This window comes from Peromyscus californicus, unplaced genomic scaffold (genome assembly GCF_007827085.1).
Source record: "Peromyscus californicus insignis strain IS unplaced genomic scaffold, ASM782708v3 Scaffold_3__1_contigs__length_106647218, whole genome shotgun sequence".
Lineage (NCBI taxonomy): Eukaryota > Metazoa > Chordata > Mammalia > Rodentia > Cricetidae > Peromyscus > Peromyscus californicus.
Window position 1 is genome coordinate 4,283,154 of NW_026294551.1, and position 17,276 is coordinate 4,300,429.

Genomic DNA, 17,276 nt, shown 5'->3' on the forward strand with positions numbered 1-17,276 from the left:
ACATACAGCTACCTGCTGCAGAGGAATCGTGACTGGGACCAGCAGGCAGCCCTACACAGGTCTGGTAGAGGGCAACTCCTCAAACCAATGAGAAGTGCGGAACACCTACCTCTTGAGCCCCGGGTGAAGTCCAGGAGGATGGAAACCTTGAGGTCGGAAGGAAACTTCGATTGCAGTGATTTCTCCAGAGAACTTTCCAGACAATCCACCTATAAGGAAAGAATCAAAGGGACATGTGTGAGACCAAAGGGCTGTGTCTGCCCCTGAGAAATGAATCCACTCACCACACTATCCGGAAACACGGAACAACTCTACGTGAGCTATCAACCACTGCCAAGCTCCCTCTCCAGCCTGGGCTCCAAGAAGGTTGAATGCAGGGCTGAGGTACCCTGTGCTTGACAACCTGGAACTCTCACATCTCCATAAACATTCTCCTCCAGACACAACACTGGTGCCCTACCCAATGGGAGGTACTAGTTGAGTATCCACTGAATGATGAAGAGATCCAAGGTGTAACCTGCCCCCTGCCTTCCCCTGTGGTTTGGACATTACCTCCCTCTCCCATGAGAAGAGATGAGCTTCCCAAGTTTGCCGTAGACAAGAGGACTGGAAAATGGAGGGAGGCCTCTGCTCCAAGTCAAGATGTGGAAGTATTCAGGCTAGCCTACCATCCCCCTGGCTCCACATACCAATGCCTGCATCATTTCCCAGCTCCAAACCACCAGTTTCTAACTACAATAAATCCAGAAAGAACACACACCTCAGGCACCACACCTTCCACCCCACTGAGAGAAAAGTGCCCACTGACAGGACAAGTAAGCCGCGTTCACAGGCTCCAGCTCAACCCAGACGCTGCCTGCCATGGGCAACTCTACAGAGGCATCTCTGGACTCATTAGGAAGCTTAGGCTCCTCCCTGCCCTGGTAGAACACGACTGACTAAACCTGACACCCACTGCCAGCCTTGGTACACCCAGCAGCCAGCCAACCAGCCAGCCCTAACTGCACTTGGGCTCATCTGCCTAGAACACAGTCAGAAAATGTTTTCTGAAAAGGTCCTCAGAGTAAATATTTTAGGTTTTGTGAGCCAGAGATGGTCTCTGCCAGGAAGACTCAGCTGTGTGGCTGTCACAGGAGAGGAGGAGTGTGCCATACCCCACTACAGCTGCACTGACAAGTGAATGTCATGCACCCTACATGACTCACACTCTTTGGTTTTCTTCCAATCTCTTAGCAATCAGTTGCCATTCTTCAGGCCACACAAAAGCAGGCCACAGACCTGATACAGCCTCTGGGTTATGGTCAGGTAGAGCAGCCCAGAGAGCCCTGTAAGGTTGGGAAGCTGTTGGCCAGCACATGACTGAGTCTCCCATACCATCTTCATGCACTAATGAGACACCTACATGCAGAGACCAGAAAGGCAGCTGGAGTCAACTGTGACACTGTGGAGCTGGCTCCACCTGCTGCTGGGACCGCCTGCCCCTAAGCCTTACCAGTTCCTGCTCCAAAGGTCCTGTCCCCAAGTAGAGGGATGCCATCACAACTCGCCTCTTGGCTATTTTTATCTGTCCCTGGAAGAGGAGAAACAATTCTACATTACAATCACTCATCTTTTTCATAGTCCAATTGGAGGCAAATCATACTCTAAGGTGAATGGCTCTCCATCCTCACCATTAACACTCCAAGTAGCCCAGTGCAAGGCATCTAATGGAACAACAACATGCAACACAGTCACTAATGAGTGAAGGATATCGCGCGCGCGCGCTCGTGTGGGGGGGGGGTGTGTGTGTGTGTGTGTATGATGTATTTATATATGCATATTTGTGTGAGTGCTGGTCACACGTAAGTGTGTAGACATGCATATGGGGACAGAATCATCTTGAGTTGTTCCACCAAATGTTTTGTTTATTTTTGAGACAGGGTATCACTAGCCTGGAACCCACCAAGCAGGCTGGCTGGCCAGCAAGCCCAAGAAGTCCACCCAGCTCTGCACCCCAGCCCTGGGATTAAGAGTGCACACCACCTCATCCAGCCTTTTCCCTTAGTGCTGGGTATGGAACTCAAGACCTTCATGACTGTGAGGCAAGCACTTTACCAACTGAGCACACTTTCCAAGCCCAGGATGAAGGAATCTGTGTATCCTGATGAGAACTCGCCCCCACAAGTGCTGCTAAAACAGAATACACACAACCTCACCAATAAACCCCACAGGCACACAGCTGCACTCATGTGCATGCATGTACATCCAGGTCCAAAGGAGCAGAGAGACTCCTAATCTCTCTGAGAAGCAGGAGCAGCAGAAGGGGAGTGTGCATGCAGCTGCACTTGCCATCATCTCAAGTCTAGCTGCCTGTAATCAAGCGTGGGTCCACACATGCACGCACACGCATGTACGGGCACACATGAAAAGACAACACATTCCAAGTTGTCTCCACAGCTGGTGTCCGCTCCCCAGGCCCTGCCCCATCTCCAAAGCCCTAGGCAGCCCCACCCCAGAGATGTTAGCAAGCACACAAAGCACCAGAGTGCACACCTGTCACACCTGTCCTCCCAGCTCTGGGGAGACGAGACAGGAAGATCAAGGGTTCCTATCGAGTTAGGGGCCAGCTGGGGCGACATGAGACTGTCTCCAAAAACTACAAAGCTCAACTCTAAAGGACACAGGAGAGCAGAATTAGGAGGAGGGAGTCACAAAGCACAGCACATGCCTGTGACTTAAGAAGGGATATCACCCAGCTAGTGTTGTCCACTCAGGAAGTTGGGCATATCGACTAGACAGATGCATGAACACACCCCTGGGAAATGCTTAGGCACAAGGAAAAAACAAACAACATCCTCAGGCTGCTACTTCCTTTGTTTTGTTATCTATTAAAATCAAGGTTGTAGAGAAAAAACAACAGTCAGTCCAGCTCCAACCACCAAAGTGTATACATGGCTGCTCACTACAGGACCCCAGGACCCCAGACAACCCCTGCATAAGGAAGGCAGAGGACCAGCCAAAGACCAGAGCATCAACATCTGTCATATAGGTCAGGGGATGAGAGTCAAGCAGCCTGTAGGCCCCCAGTCTGCCCTCCTGTCCAGGACAAGGTACAAAGGCCTTGCCCAAAGGATCTCAACCCAGATCCAGGCCCCCTGCTGCCTCCTGGACTCTTCAGCTTCACCGACGTGAGCAGGGGCAAAGCCTCCTGACCAGAAGAGTCTGTCAGTCAGTCAACATCTGGAATAACCTGTTTCTTCAAGTCAGAGGGAAGACAGAATCAAGAGCACACTGCGGGTTCATCCTCATGAACAATGAGGAAGAGGACAGAGAAGCAGGGTGTGAGGAGAGCAAGGGGGCCCCCATTGGCATTGGCCCACACACAGGAATGAACCCAGATCAGCCCCTGCCCGTGGGCACACACACCAAGAATGAGCCAGCCAGAAACGTAGCTAAGTGTGGATCAGCACAAGTAGAGAGTGAGAGGCGAGACAGCAGGCTTTCTGCAGATGAGCGCTCACTTTCTCCAGAGACGAACCTGCACCTGTGACTCCTGCTATCTCCCAGCACCCTGCTGGCCACCAGCCTCAGCAGATCTCCATTCCAGAGCCATTGTTAATATGAATTCAGAGAGTTCACATAAAGATTAACTAGTGCTGAATTGCTTCATTCCGATTAGCAGTCCAACCATGAGCTAGACGTCTAATGTGAACCTGAGTACAGTGGGAAGCAAACCCTAGGTACAAAGTGATCCAGGAGGCCAAGACCCCAGGCCAGGGAGTACAAGCCTCCTAATGTCAAGTGCCTTGTCACCAAGCGGCCACTGCGCATACACATCAGATCCCACCTCAGATCCCCTCAAGGCAAACGCAGGTACCATGATGAAGCTGCCACGCAGGGAGGGATTCACATGCACAGCCCCCTCATCTCCAGCAGAGAAGGACTGGGGGCTACAGTCCTCACTGCCTCCAGGCTCAGGTTCTAGCCCTGTCCTCGCTCCTCCCTGCTGGGGGACACCAGCTACCAGAGAGGCACAGATGAAGGGACACTGACAGCAGGAGCCACAGGCTGTCTGCAACAGGCATCAGGACCCACCAAGCCCTGACACCCCCATCCAAATCCTGCTCTTGGTCCCTCAAGCAACTTACCTTCAAAAGCTCGAAGAACTCTGCCGGAGAAGAAAGTACCCTGACGTGAGAGCTGGAGACTCCGAATTCCGGGACCAGGTTTCTGATCCACTGAAACCTGTGCACACCCTCGGGACATAGGCAGCAAGGTGGGGAGGTGACCTGAGGAACAGTTGGGGACAGCAAGGGAGCCAGTAACAGCCATGGTGACCTGGTTAAAGAGACATGAAATGAGCTACTCTGTCAAATCCCTCTGGGGACTGACTGACTCCTGAGGGTTTTGGCCCTCCAGATTTTTTCCATATAATTGAAGTCCCCCTCCCTCCTAGCACCTTGAGGAGTCAGTGTTGCACAACCAAAGTGACAATGCCTATACACAAACACCAAAGTGATAATGCCTATACACAAACACCAAAGTAACAATGCCTATATACAAGCCTGGCCAAACTCACCCCCAGTAACTCAGGGACTAACTAGAAGCAACCACAAGAAAGCTCGCAAATTTCCTGCCTGGCTCACTCTGCCCCTTTGACAGAAACACACCTCAGAAAACTCCTACCTACTGTGGGATACCTCCCTAGGAGTTAGTTACTTGTCAGGGATGAGGCCCCCAAACAACACAGGCTATTGTTGCTGTTTTTCTTTTTTTTTCTAAGATTTATTTATTCATGTATATGAGTGCTCTGTCTTCATGCACATCAGGAGGAAGCTGATCCCATTATCGATGGCTGAGAGCTGGGAATTGAACTCAGGACCTCTGGAAGAGCAGTCGGTGCTCTTAACCGCTGAGCCACCTCTCCAGCCCTTGTTGTTGTTTAGTTGTCCCCATAACTAGATAGCAAGACCCTACTGCTGAAGACACAGCACACTTTGGCTGCAGGACATAGAGACATTCATCTGGGACCGACCTGAAAACTGCCTCCCTTCCAGGTGGCTTTAACAGTGCCCAGTGGTGCTTTGTATCCACTGGCGGAGAAAAGTCATCAATGGGTCTTATCCAGCAGTGACCCCTGCAGGCTACTATACTGACCTGTCAGGCAAAATGTGCCCATGGTGCAACAGTGGCATGAAGGTAATGGGGCAACCAACCAACCTTCTGTTGGGATGTAAGGCCTGTTCCACAGGAAGGAATTCATTCATGGTACTGTAAATCTGATCATGGTCCATGGCTTGGGAAGCCATAGGCTCTGGAGGAACCTATCACTGTTTTGTTTTGTTTTCTGGTTTTGTTGTTGTTTGTTTTTTGCTAAATGGATATGTTGCTAAACTGCCTTCTAAATACCTATGGTTATGTCCATGGCTTGCTCTCAGCAGTGGGCAGCAGTTAATGGAGACTTGTAACTGATGGGAAAGCTGAGGATAAGTGATTGCTGAGTGCTCAGTCTAAACTGGACATCTCTATTGACCTCACCAAAGCTCAGAGAGCATCCAGGAAGAAAACAGAAAGGACTTAAGAGCTGATGGGTGAAGAGGAGCCCTGTGAAATGGACGTGATGTGGCTGCTGCGGTTATCAGCACAAGATCAAGCCAATAAGATCAGTCCACATTCCAGCAGGCGGCGCTCACTGGGCTCACTAGAGGCGGAGAGCTGGAGTAGCAGCTCAGCAGTTAGGGGATCTTGCTGCTCTGGCAGAGAACACAAGCTCAGTTCCCAGCACACTTGGTCAGCTCACACCAGCAACTCCAGTTCCAATGGATCCAACACCCTCTTCCGTTCACCACAGGCATCGGCATATGTAGCTTGCACACACAGGCTCAGGGCAGAAATAAAAAGTAATAATAAAAATTGGTTTTACTCAATTACTGGGCAAGCCTTAATGAAACATTTCACTATTAGGATAAGAATTTATACTGTATCAAGCTGATAATAGAAAAATAAATAAATAAAAATGAAAAAAAAAAGGAAAGAATATGAAGATCCTGCATAGACAGGATCAAGGCACATTGTATAAAGTATGAAATTGCCAAAAAATAAGTAAAAGACAAATGTTTTTAAATCCTGCCTACGGATACTGAAAACAAAGTTAGCCTAGAAGGATGAGGATGAAGACTCAGCAGGGAGGGAGACTCACGACTCATGGGGTTTCCTTCTGTTAGAGGTCCTAGAAACATCCATTTTCTCTTTATAACTCAGATTTGGGGAGAAAGGCTGCTCAGTACAGTAGGGAAGAGACCTATCTTTTGAGGGGCTGGCCTTGACAAGAAGGGCCCCTTAACTGTCAGACACATCCTTCCAGGATCTCACCAACACCAGCCTGACTGCACAAAGCATGAAGCTACACCCCAGGAAGCTTCAGTGTGTCCAAGCTGAGCCATGCCCCTGCTGCCCTGGGCAAAACCCCACACAAACCACTCTAAATCCCAGGCTGCAAACAGCATCAGGAGACCGTTTGCAGTGTGTGACTGGGAAGGGTTCTGGGCAGCATTTCCTCAGCACCCTGGGGCTCAATGAGGATTCCAGGAAGATGATTTCACCGCTTGGTCCAGGCTCCAGCAATGAATCTCCCCAGGGCTCCAGCACTGCAGGGATGCCAGACGGCCCCCAGCTGCACTTCCCAGAAAGCCCACCGGTCTGTCATGACCAACTCACTGCCAAGAAAACTTTAGTCAACAGTGTAAGGTACTAGGTCTGGGTCCTGGGAGGACTGCAACAGGCCCTGGCCATCCATACAGAGGCGAGAAGGCAGCGGTTTCCCTGCTCTCACTATCGAAGCTGAGGGCACCCCTCAGTGTTTGCTGGCTTCCAAATAAAAGTCCTGAGGGTGAACAAGGGATTGCTGCCTCTGTCCCACACACTGACCAGGCTTAGAGAGAAGAGGGAAAATCAGGAAACAACAGGGAAACCTCACAGCTAACCTGTGAGGCCCCCAATAGGTACAGTGCAATATTCACGAGGGGAACATGATCTGTGTGCAGCAGTGAGCTTCCAGCTCACAGCACATTGCCCACCTTGTAGAGTATGTAGGGAAGGACTAAGGGTCTGCCTGCTTCACTCCATGCCACATCCTCAGTCCCCACACAGCCACCATGTGGGCAGAGAGATACCAACCAGCTCACAAAGAGGAAGATGAGGAAATACCCATGCACACCAGACAATCCAGAACAGGGCCAGAGGTCCTGGAACCCTAACTCATGTCATACCTACCACACTATGGAAATGTGCAGCCTCTGTCTCCACACTTGTAAAGGACTCATCAACTCACACAACTGGGATTACAGAGATCCAAGAGGAAATGCTAAAGGTGATTAGATAAATGTCAGATAGACATGGTCAAAGGGGAGGGGCAGGTGATGCCTGGAGCTGCTGGGAGGCTTTCAGCAGGCAACCTTGAAAATCTTAAAAAGTAGCAAAATTCAAACTGTACACAGAAGGAAGGGGGCTCTGGGCAAGGTGAAATGTGAGCAACAGAAACTTCCAGAAACCAGTCCAGAGACTGTGTGTACCCATACTCATACCCTACAACGTGTCAGAGCAGGCCTAAGCAGTCACCATGGCAGGCAGTGGCTGCATGGATGGCAACCTTGAGCAGGTCTCTGCCGTGACAGACAGCTCTCCCTAGAAATGTTCCACCAGGGCCTTGGTCCAAACGTTGTTGCAGGCTTCTCTGCAATGACTTCCTGTTTAATCTGTGCACTGACAGGTTTATTTTTGCGAGCAAGAAGGAGCTTTAAGCCAATCAGCATTTGCCAATTCACTGTAGAGGCAGCCTAGACTTCACGCTGCTTTCACACACTGAAGTGGGTGTGCACAGTAAAGGCAGGGAGCATAAAGGACCCCACAATGACAGGACCCCACAATGACAGCACACGTAGGAGACCCATCTGGACTGGAAGGGAGCTTGAGTCCCAACGAAGGGCAGCAGCCTGGTCTGCTCTGGGGCCAAAACTGTGGAGGCTGGCTCCTGGCTTCCCACAATGCAACTCCTGCAGACTGTCCCAGAAAAAAAGTTTGTCCTCACAACAGCACTAGCCCCACTGTACAGTAATCCAGTCTCCAGGGGCCACTCACCTGCACAAGTGATTCCCCTAAGCCAGGAGGTTTACCAAGAAAACACACGGCGTGGGTCAGTGGTAAGGCCCTTGCTGACAAGCAGACAACCTGAGTTCAATACCCTGAAACTCATACAACAAAAAAGAAGAGAGAACTGAGTACAGCCAGTTAGTGGCACTCACACAGAGACAGACAGACAGACATACAAACACACAACATAAAAAAGGATTTTTTTTAATGAAAAAAAGAATGTGTCCCATCGAAAACTACGCCTGAGAGTTTCAAGGCAGAGGCTGCGACGACAAAGAGCCGACGTCATCAGCTCACACCGAAGGAACCGAGCCACTGCACATGCAGTTTCCACTCTGCAGCTGCTTCCCTAAGTCATCTTCCTAGATACCATCGACACCCAGTTCCAATTACAGAGGAGGAAGTGGTACAGACAGACAACCAGGTTCTCTGGGCCTTGCTTCTCTGAAGGCCCCTCCTTTCTCCTGGAATGTCCAGGGAGTAGAGAGAACGGGGCCTGCAGGCTAGTGGAGCCCCCCTACCCGACACCCAAGGTCTAGGAGCACATGTCACTCTCAGCATGAGGGGCCAACAGCGCAAAACCATCCTCAGCCTGTAGTTCTGAGGACCCAGGACAGCATCCTCTCGCAAAACCATCCTCAGCCTGTAGTTCTGAGGACCCAGGACAGCATCCTCTCGCAATTAGCTGCTTAGGTCACACCCACAGGATACCTGACAGTGGGTGAAAGTTCAGTCAGACTTAAGGCTTCCTGTAGACACTGCAGATAAATTCCCTGAATTCAGGAATGACTGGAAACCCTACCAGCAGGGTCCTGTGAAGTGGGCACAGTGAATGTGAAAGCAGGGGAATGGACTAGGCAGAGAAATAGGGTTCTTCCCATGACCCCAAGGACCTACAGATTCAACCAACCCAGAGCACAGCATGGACACTCTTCTGAGCCCCTGGACAGATGGTGAAATGAGCCTGACATACCAGAGTCCTAGGCAGGACAGTGTCCTCCCTCAACACTCCTCCATGAGGGGTATGGGACAATAGTATCAACTAAGCTCAAAATTGCCAAGCTGCCACCCAACAGAAAGCCACATGCCCTTGGGTGGAGCAGCAGGAAGGATCATCACACCAGCATTTAGGGGCTGCATGCATTTATGGAAAGACACTGGCTTGCCTCACCTGTGGGTGGGCCACAGCGAGACCCAGCCTAGCTCCCCCATTCCAGTAGAGACAAGTGAGAAAGGCAAACCCCAGAAGCAACTGTTTTCTACACTTCACCCTCTGTAGCCCCCCAACACCCTGGAGCCACTGTCCCCAATGCCTCCTACCACCAGTGGGACACTGGAACTAAAATTCCTTCCCAGGGGTGATGCAAAGCCTCATCAACAAACCAGGGAATGAATGCACCAAAGTTCACCCTGGGTGAGTAAATGAATTTAGTGGACTTTACTTACTGGAGTATATGTGCTACCCACAAAAAGGCCACATCAGAAATTCTTTATCCAGCAGGGACAATGGCTTTCACACTGACAGCCGAACAGTTCCGTCTTCCCCAGCCTACACCCTAGCCCCTCTCCAAGGCCACGTGCAGTGAGAGCAGCATTGCATGCAGCAGGTGTTATGGAGACTATTTACTCAGGTGAGGTCTCCTGCCCCCCCCCCCCCTCAACCCTCTATGAGGGGATGTGAACAGTCAGCAAGCCCAGCAGGGATGATCTTCTCAAGCCGGCACAGCTGAACACCCCAAGATGGCGGTTGTTTGACTCAGAGGACAGACAGGTACAACAGGCAATGGCAGGGCTGTGGGCAGAGGCAGGGCCAGGCCGGTCCTGGGTCATTTTGCATCCTTCTAGTGACTGTTTACTCAGGTGAGGTCTCTTGGCCCTCCCAGGCCCTCTGCAGGGGTGTGAAGAGACAAGCACCACTTAGAGGACAGTTGTTTGGCCCTGAGGAAAGACCTGTACAACAGACACAAGCTGTAGGTCAACATGCAGGGCTCTGGACAGAGTGCTGTGAATCGGGAAGACAGCTTCCTGACCCTGCCAGAGAACCCACAATGGCCAGGAATGCTTTGTCCTGCACAAGATCTCAGGGTTCCTTCCCTCTGGGAAAGAGGGTTCCTGGCACAGATGATGGAATCCCAGTCAAATCTGTCCAAATGGCCCCCTCAAAAAAGTCTTTAGAAGAAACTGTGGTATTTTGTCATCACATTTTCAGAAACTACTTTTTAAGAAAAGTCCACCCTCTGCCCGCCCCACTTACACGTCATACACATTTAAATGTAAAAAGTGAACTGATGAGAAGAGCAAGAGTCATAACTTCCTGAGAAGCCCATACTTCCTGCAGCCCTGGCAGCTGGGCCCTCCCTGACTTCTGCAGTCTGAGCCCCAGCAAGGGAAATGATGCTGTAGGTTACTCAAGACCGTGGCCGCTGGACTCCCCCAGTAAGTACCACTCCAGAGGCCCAGCTGCCAGCATCCAGCTACACACTGACCACAAGCCAAAAGGAAGTCCATGACATTGGGGGACTGAAGAGCTAAAACGTCTTTAGAACCATGGCTAGCAAGGCGTAACAGGAACAAAGTGCACGACACGAACCAACCATGTCTACCCTCACTGGGCTCCCGCCAGGCTGCCTCCTTTACCATTTATCAGTATTTACAAGGGGATTAGCTATCAGAGCATTTTAATCCCAGGCTGTTCTCCATCTGCCTAGCAGCACACGGCCAGCTGGACCCCACTCACCCCAGCTAAGACGCACTCAGGGACACTGTTAATAGCAACTGACCAAGCTACAACTGCAGTGAGTCAGCTGAGAACCAAACGTGAAGTCACACAAGGTCACATCTGAACTCTGAGAAAATTAATTCCTCTTGGACTCCAGATTATCTCCCTCCCACCCAGTCTAACTGCATAAATAATAAACCAAGAGAGGACTGAGGACACAGAGCAGTGGTAAAGTACTTGCTTAGCATATGCAAGGGCCTTGGGTTCAAACCCCAGTACAACAAAAAAACTTTGACAAATTCATTAGAGCCTCGTACAGCGGCATGTGAAGTACTCAGAGGCAAGAGGGTCAATCAGTGTCCACAGTCATCCTCAACTACATACTGAGTGTGAGGCTAGCCTGGCCTACATGAGACTCTGTCTCAGAAACTAAAATAAGCCGGGTGGTGGTGGTGCACACCTTTAATCCCAGCACTAGGGAGGCAGAGCCAGGTGGATCTCTGTGAGTTCGAGGCCAGCCTGGGCTACAGAGTGAGATCCAGGAAAGGTGTAAAGCTACACAGAGAAACCCTGTCTCCAAAAAAAAAAACAAAAACAACAACAAAAAACCCTAAAATAAACCAAGAGACAGAGCTCTAGTGGGTTGGGAAGGCTGAGCCCCAACATCAAAAATGGCCAAAGAAAAGTAACTGCTGGAGTGTGACGGTTCCCCAGAGTAGAAATTTCTCAGAATGTACCACTAACCTTCCAAAGGTTTCACAAAGAAAGAAATTCCAACTCAAAAGAGCCTTCTGTGGCTACCTACCTGTTTCCCTCTCACAAACCAGGAAAATTAGGAACAATGTCCCTGTCTCTCTGCCCCCTCCCGAAAGAAAACAGGCTTAAGTTTAAAAAATAAAAGACTTAGTTACACATATAGCTAACTAAATGTAGTTTAGGAGGAAAATCTATAGGCCACAAAGACTACTTCCTTATATGGCAAACAAAGTCAAGGCTAGAAAAGAATGCCGACTTGAGAATTTCCCATAGCTCTCATCTGCTCCAGTCAAGGAGCCCGTTCTGTGCTCACTCCAAAGCCCTCCATCCAAGGTGTAGCCCTCTCCTGAGCACTGGGCACCACTACCTGGATGCACCTGAATGTAGCTCGGGAGCCACCAATGGCCTTACCATCATCCCCCAAACCTGCAGCTTTTACTCCCAAAAGCTGGTTGAGTTAAGTGCTACAACATAAGCATTACCTACCTCAGCCTCACTACCCCTATACCCAAAGCAGGACTGACCAATCTGGCCCTCTAATTTTACACTCCCACTGCCCCTGACTATTCATAGGAGCACCCCAACCCCCTAAAACTCAGGCTGTACCATTCACAAAAGAAATCACACAAGGACCTAAAATTTGCCTTCCTAGGTCTCTGGTCCAGGAGGCTGACTTGCGTCTAGCTCCTCTCCTACTTAGCAACCCTCTATCAATTGTTAGAAATGATTCAAGGGCCTGGTGGTGGTGGTGGTGGTGGTGGCGGTGGCAGTGGCAGTGGCGGTGGTGGCGGCGGCGGCGGCACATGCCTTTAATCACAGCTGCTCAGGAGAATTCAAGGCTAGCCTGGTCCACAGAGCTACTTCCAGGACTGCTCGGGCTGTTTCACAGAGAAACCCTATCTCGAGAAAAAAAAAAAAAAAAAAAGCTTCAGGTGCTGCCTGCCACACTCCTGTTCACATCATTTGCCCCTTAAACGCCTACTCCCCTTCTTCACTCCAAACAGCTCTGTGTTGTTCCACCAAGTAGCCTTCTGTATCTCAGGAGCCTCTCCAGGGTGCCGCCATGACCTTCCACCTTACTTTCCTGGAACTGTCTGCTCACAGGTCAGGGCAGCGTAAAGACAGGGCTGTGTCTTTATCTCACTTAGCAGAGCGATGACCCATCCACATGAGGAATGAATGAACTGTCTCATTCTCCCAATGACAGTGAGTCAGACACTCGCTTCAGAGAAAGCAACAGGATTTCAAGATCACTAATAAGATTTTCTCATGTTCCTAAGTCTCTACGGGCACCTCTAAGCCTGAGAGGAAACCACGCTGTGAAGAACTGTTCCTCCTGCTGGCCGCAAGGATTCACCAAGCCCCCGATGGCTGAGTCAGACTGGCAAGCCAGAATCTAAAATAACTTAAGCTCATGACTACACAGAGCTGTTATCAATGAATCAGTGATCAGACAATTACAAGAAACCACACCATTCGGGGAATGAGGGATTGGGAGGTACAGGAGAACAAAGGAGAATCGAAAGCCAGCAGCTCAGAGTGAGTGGCCACAACTGACGAACACTACAGCCCCAGAGAACTGGAAAAGCTAAAAGCCAAAGTAGGCAGAGGCAGGACAAAACCACGCAGGGTCACTCACTGGTGGAAACACTAATCCTCTTCCTACCCTAAATGTTATCACTGTAAAACAAGAGCTTCTGAATGCATGGCAAAGAAACTCAATTTCTGGTTCTGACCCAAAGAAATCCGCCAATCAGGATCTGGCCAGCTTTAGTCTACAGAGTGAGATCCAGGACAGGCACCAAAACTACAGAGAAACCCTGTCTTGAAAAACAAGAAAGAAAGAAAGAAAGAAAGAAAGAAAGAAAGAAAGAAAGAAAGAAAGAAGGGAGGGAGGGAGGGAGGGAGGGAGGGAGGGAGGGAGGGAGGGAGGAGGGACAGGCACCAAAACTACAGAGAAACCCTGTCTTGAAAAACAAGAAAGAAAGAAAGAAAGAAAGAAGGGAGGGAGGGAGGGAGGGAGGGAGGGAGGGAGGGAGGGAGGAAGGAAGGAAGAAAGAAAGAAAGAAAGAAAGAAAGAAAGAAAGAAAGAAAGAAAGAAAGAAAGAAAGAAAGAAACCCGCCAATCAATCCCGCACACCTCTACACCCCCTGGCTTAACTGTAGGCTCAATCTTCTGATGGAAAAGCGCAAAGCTACACAGACAAACCCTGTCTTGAAAAACCAAAAAAAAAAAAAAAATACGGGGCCACATGTACTGTGAAAATTTTGGGAAGCTGTGGTGATTGTGGTGGCACATGCCTGTAATCCCAGAACTCAGGTGAAGGCAGGAAGATCAGGAGTTCAAGGTCATCCATCTTCAGACATAGCTAGTTCAAGACCCACTTAGGAAAACGAGACCCTGTCTCAAACATGAGTCTTGTAAAACCAATTTAAACTACCCTCACTTCCACACTGCACCTGCAAGCCCCCATCCGGAAGTTTAAGGCTGTCCTTAACTACACAGCAAGCCTAGGAAGTTCTAGGACAGCCAGGGCTACATAGTGAGATCCTGTCTCAAAACTATATTAATGGGCTGGATAAATGGCTTAGCGGTTAAGAGTGCCCACTACTCTTGCAGAGGACTTAAGTTTAGTTCCTAGAACTGACTGTAACTTTAGATCCACGGGATCCAATGTCCTTTTCTGGCCTCCAAGGACACTCGCACTCACATGCACTTACACACATGGAGACACACATAAATAAAAATAAAAATAAAACCTTGAGCTAAGTGTGGTGGCACACACCTTTAATCCCAGCACTTAGGAGGCAGAGACAGGTGGATCTCTATGAGTTTGAGGCTAGCCTGGTCTACATAGAGAGTTCCTAAGTCAGCAAACTATATAGTGTGAACCTGTCTCAAACAAACTAACAAAATCTTTTTCTTTTTTTAATTTTTTAACGGGGCCAATGAGATACCTCTGTAGGTAAAGGTGTCTGCCACCAAACCTGACAACCTATGTTCAATTCCTGGGACAAACACATGCACACACAATGAAGGTTTTTTTTTTTTCATTAAAAAAATAAAATAAAATAAAAAGGCAAAGCAGGAGGAAGACAAAAAGAAGGTGTCCCAGCTGGGCATGATGGTACAAGCCCGTAATCCGTGTGCTCAGGAGACTAAGGGAGGAGGGCCCAGAGCTCAAGGCTAACCTGGGTTACACAGCATGGGAATTGGGGGTGTAGCTTAGTTGGTAAAGTATGTATCTGCCTAGCATGCACAGAGCCTGGAAATTACCCCTGGCACCACATGAAATTGGGCACAGTGACACATGCCTGTAATCCCAGTACTCAGGTTGTAGACAAAAGGATCAGAAGTTCAAAATCTTCAGCTACAAAGCATGTTTGAAGGTAACCTAGGCTACATGAGGCCCCTCCCCCCCACACCCCACAAAAAAAGTAGCTTTAGGAATACAGCTCAGTGGTAAGAGTGCTTGCCTATCCTGGATTTGATACCTAGCAGTAGTGGGGGTAGTTTGTGTAGAATGCCTCAGCACCCTTCAGTGATCAACACCAAAGCTAAACAATTACTAATAACGCTTCAAAACGAAGAGGAAATTAACAAAGCTTTCTAAACCCCTCATCTTTCAGGCTGAACTTCTGAAACCTTAAACTAAATTTTTCTGTGGTCTGATAGCATGATGTAAGTAAGCATCACCCGACTTTACCACCCAATAGAATGGCCAGGTCTTTTGTTGTGCCTCAGTTATGGAATACGGAGTGGCCACCTCCTCTACATCTGGGAAACCGGAGACATTCTGATCAGTAGGCATCCAAGACTTACTTTCTGCCTCGAATCTGTCACTTGAAAGTTCCTCTGAATCAAACCTGTGCTTGGCTGCCAAGCTCCCTCTGTTAGTCTGTGAATCACTGTTCCACATCTAGAAACCAACACAGGACACTGCACCCCTAGCTGTCTAGTAAAACCACAAGATCTTACACATGGAACTCAGATATCAAAAGCTAAGAGAGTGGACCACTATAGCTCACACCTGGGACCCCAGCACTGGAAAGGATGAGGCAGAAGAATCAGGAGTGCTAGCTAGGCTAGCCTGAGTTATTTAGCCAGTTTAAGGCCAGTCTGAGCTACATGAGACCATGTCTCTAAAAGAACTGGGGGACCATGGAGCTTGCTGCTGTGCCCAGTGACCTGAGTTCAATCACCTGAACTCACATGATAAAAGAACCAACTTCCACAGGTCATCCCTACTACCACCTGAGCAGCAATGGCATGTGAGCACTCTCACACATTCACACACACAAAAATTATAGGGGGGAGAAAAGAGAGGGAGGGGGAGGAAGGGAGGGGGGAGGAGGAGAGAGAGGGAGAGAGGAAGAGAAAGAGAGCCCGAGAGCGCCAAGGATGGTTCTGGGTTTGAGTCCCAGCACCAGAAGAAAAAGAAAACACACTTACAAAATCAGAGCGCTGAACATTATTTCAACTAATAAGGTAGGTTCAAAGCTTTCGTTAGAACCAGCGTCTCTAAACATTTGCACACAAGATCGATCTCTCTCTCTCTCATCCATCCATCTCTCTCTCTCTCTCTCTCTCTCTCTCTCTCTCTCTCTCTCTCTCTCTCACACACACACACACACACACACACACACACACACACACACACACACCTTTTTTTTTTTTTCTCTAAATATTAACAATAGCATCAGGCCTCTTGGGTGAGCCTGTTCTTGGCAAATGTTTACTTTAAAGGACCACTGCCCGAACAAACTACTTCAAAACCTACTTCACCCACTGCAGTTTACACAACCCACTTCAGTACTTTCCCAGAAACAGGCCCTTTGGAAACGCGAAGAAAGGGTTCCGAGAGTTTCCTCTTCACCGGCCTGAGTGCTGACTGAGTCAGGATTGAGAAATGGCTCGGGCAGGATATGTGGAAGTCAGCCCGCACCCGGTTCCCGCAGGGCTGATTCACTCCCGCCAAGTCACCGCGTTAGCACAGACCGCCGCGCTCACCCCGCGGGGCCAGAGAACACCGGCCTTCGCCCCGGGGCCCCGCCGCAGCCCCGAGCGCGCCCCGGGTGGCTCCTGCACGGTGCACGCCCACGGGAGCCGCGGCGGGGCCGCCAGCACGCGGGGCCGCGGCGAGGCCCCCGCCCGGCCCGCCCCGAGCGCTCTCACCTCCGGCGCCGGCGCTCCCGGCTCCTGCCCAGGCGGTCGGAGAGCCGGCCCAGGAGCGCGGCCAGCCCGGGCCGGCCAGGCAGCAGGCCCAGCAGCCGCCTCCAGAACACCGGGCCCGCTGCCGGCGCCGCCATGGAGACCCGCCGCTTCCGCTTCCGGCGCTCGAGAACTTTATTGACAGCGCGAGCGCCGACACGGAGCCAGCGCGCAGGCGCGGAAGCGGCGGCCGAGGCTGTAAGGACTGTGCAGCCTAGTGTTGACCCGGGGTGCCCTCTGGGACACAGGGTCGCGCCAGGGAGGGAGCTCCAGGGCAGGCAGCGTGGACCACGGCCCTGAGCTCACCTGCACTGCTCCAGCAGGGAGGATGCTGGTGACAGCTCAGCGCCTCGAATCCGGTCAGCTGCGGCCCTGCACCCTGCACTCACCTGCCTTGCTCCGAGAGGAAGGAAGATTGCTCAGCGCGCCCTGACACCTATCCTGTCAGCTGCTGCCCTGGGC

General features: G+C 50.4%; 1 protein-coding gene across 4 annotated transcripts in view; it reads right to left on the minus strand.

The window, feature by feature from the left end:
* Positions 1–16,931, minus strand: part of Pgs1 (phosphatidylglycerophosphate synthase 1) — a 38,941-nt gene extending 22,010 nt beyond the window's left edge. For all 4 annotated transcript variants that reach the window (XM_052755899.1, XM_052755902.1, XM_052755901.1 and 1 more), the window contains exons 1-4: positions 16,779–16,931; positions 4,128–4,317; positions 1,493–1,570; positions 106–209 (exon numbers count right to left, since the gene is read on the minus strand). In XM_052755899.1, coding sequence (XP_052611859.1) covers positions 106–209; positions 1,493–1,570; positions 4,128–4,317; positions 16,779–16,912 — 506 coding nt within the window. In that variant the 5' untranslated portion in view covers positions 16,913–16,931. The remainder of the gene's footprint in view (positions 1–105; positions 210–1,492; positions 1,571–4,127; positions 4,318–16,778) is intronic.
* Positions 16,932–17,276: the final 345 nt, after the last annotated feature.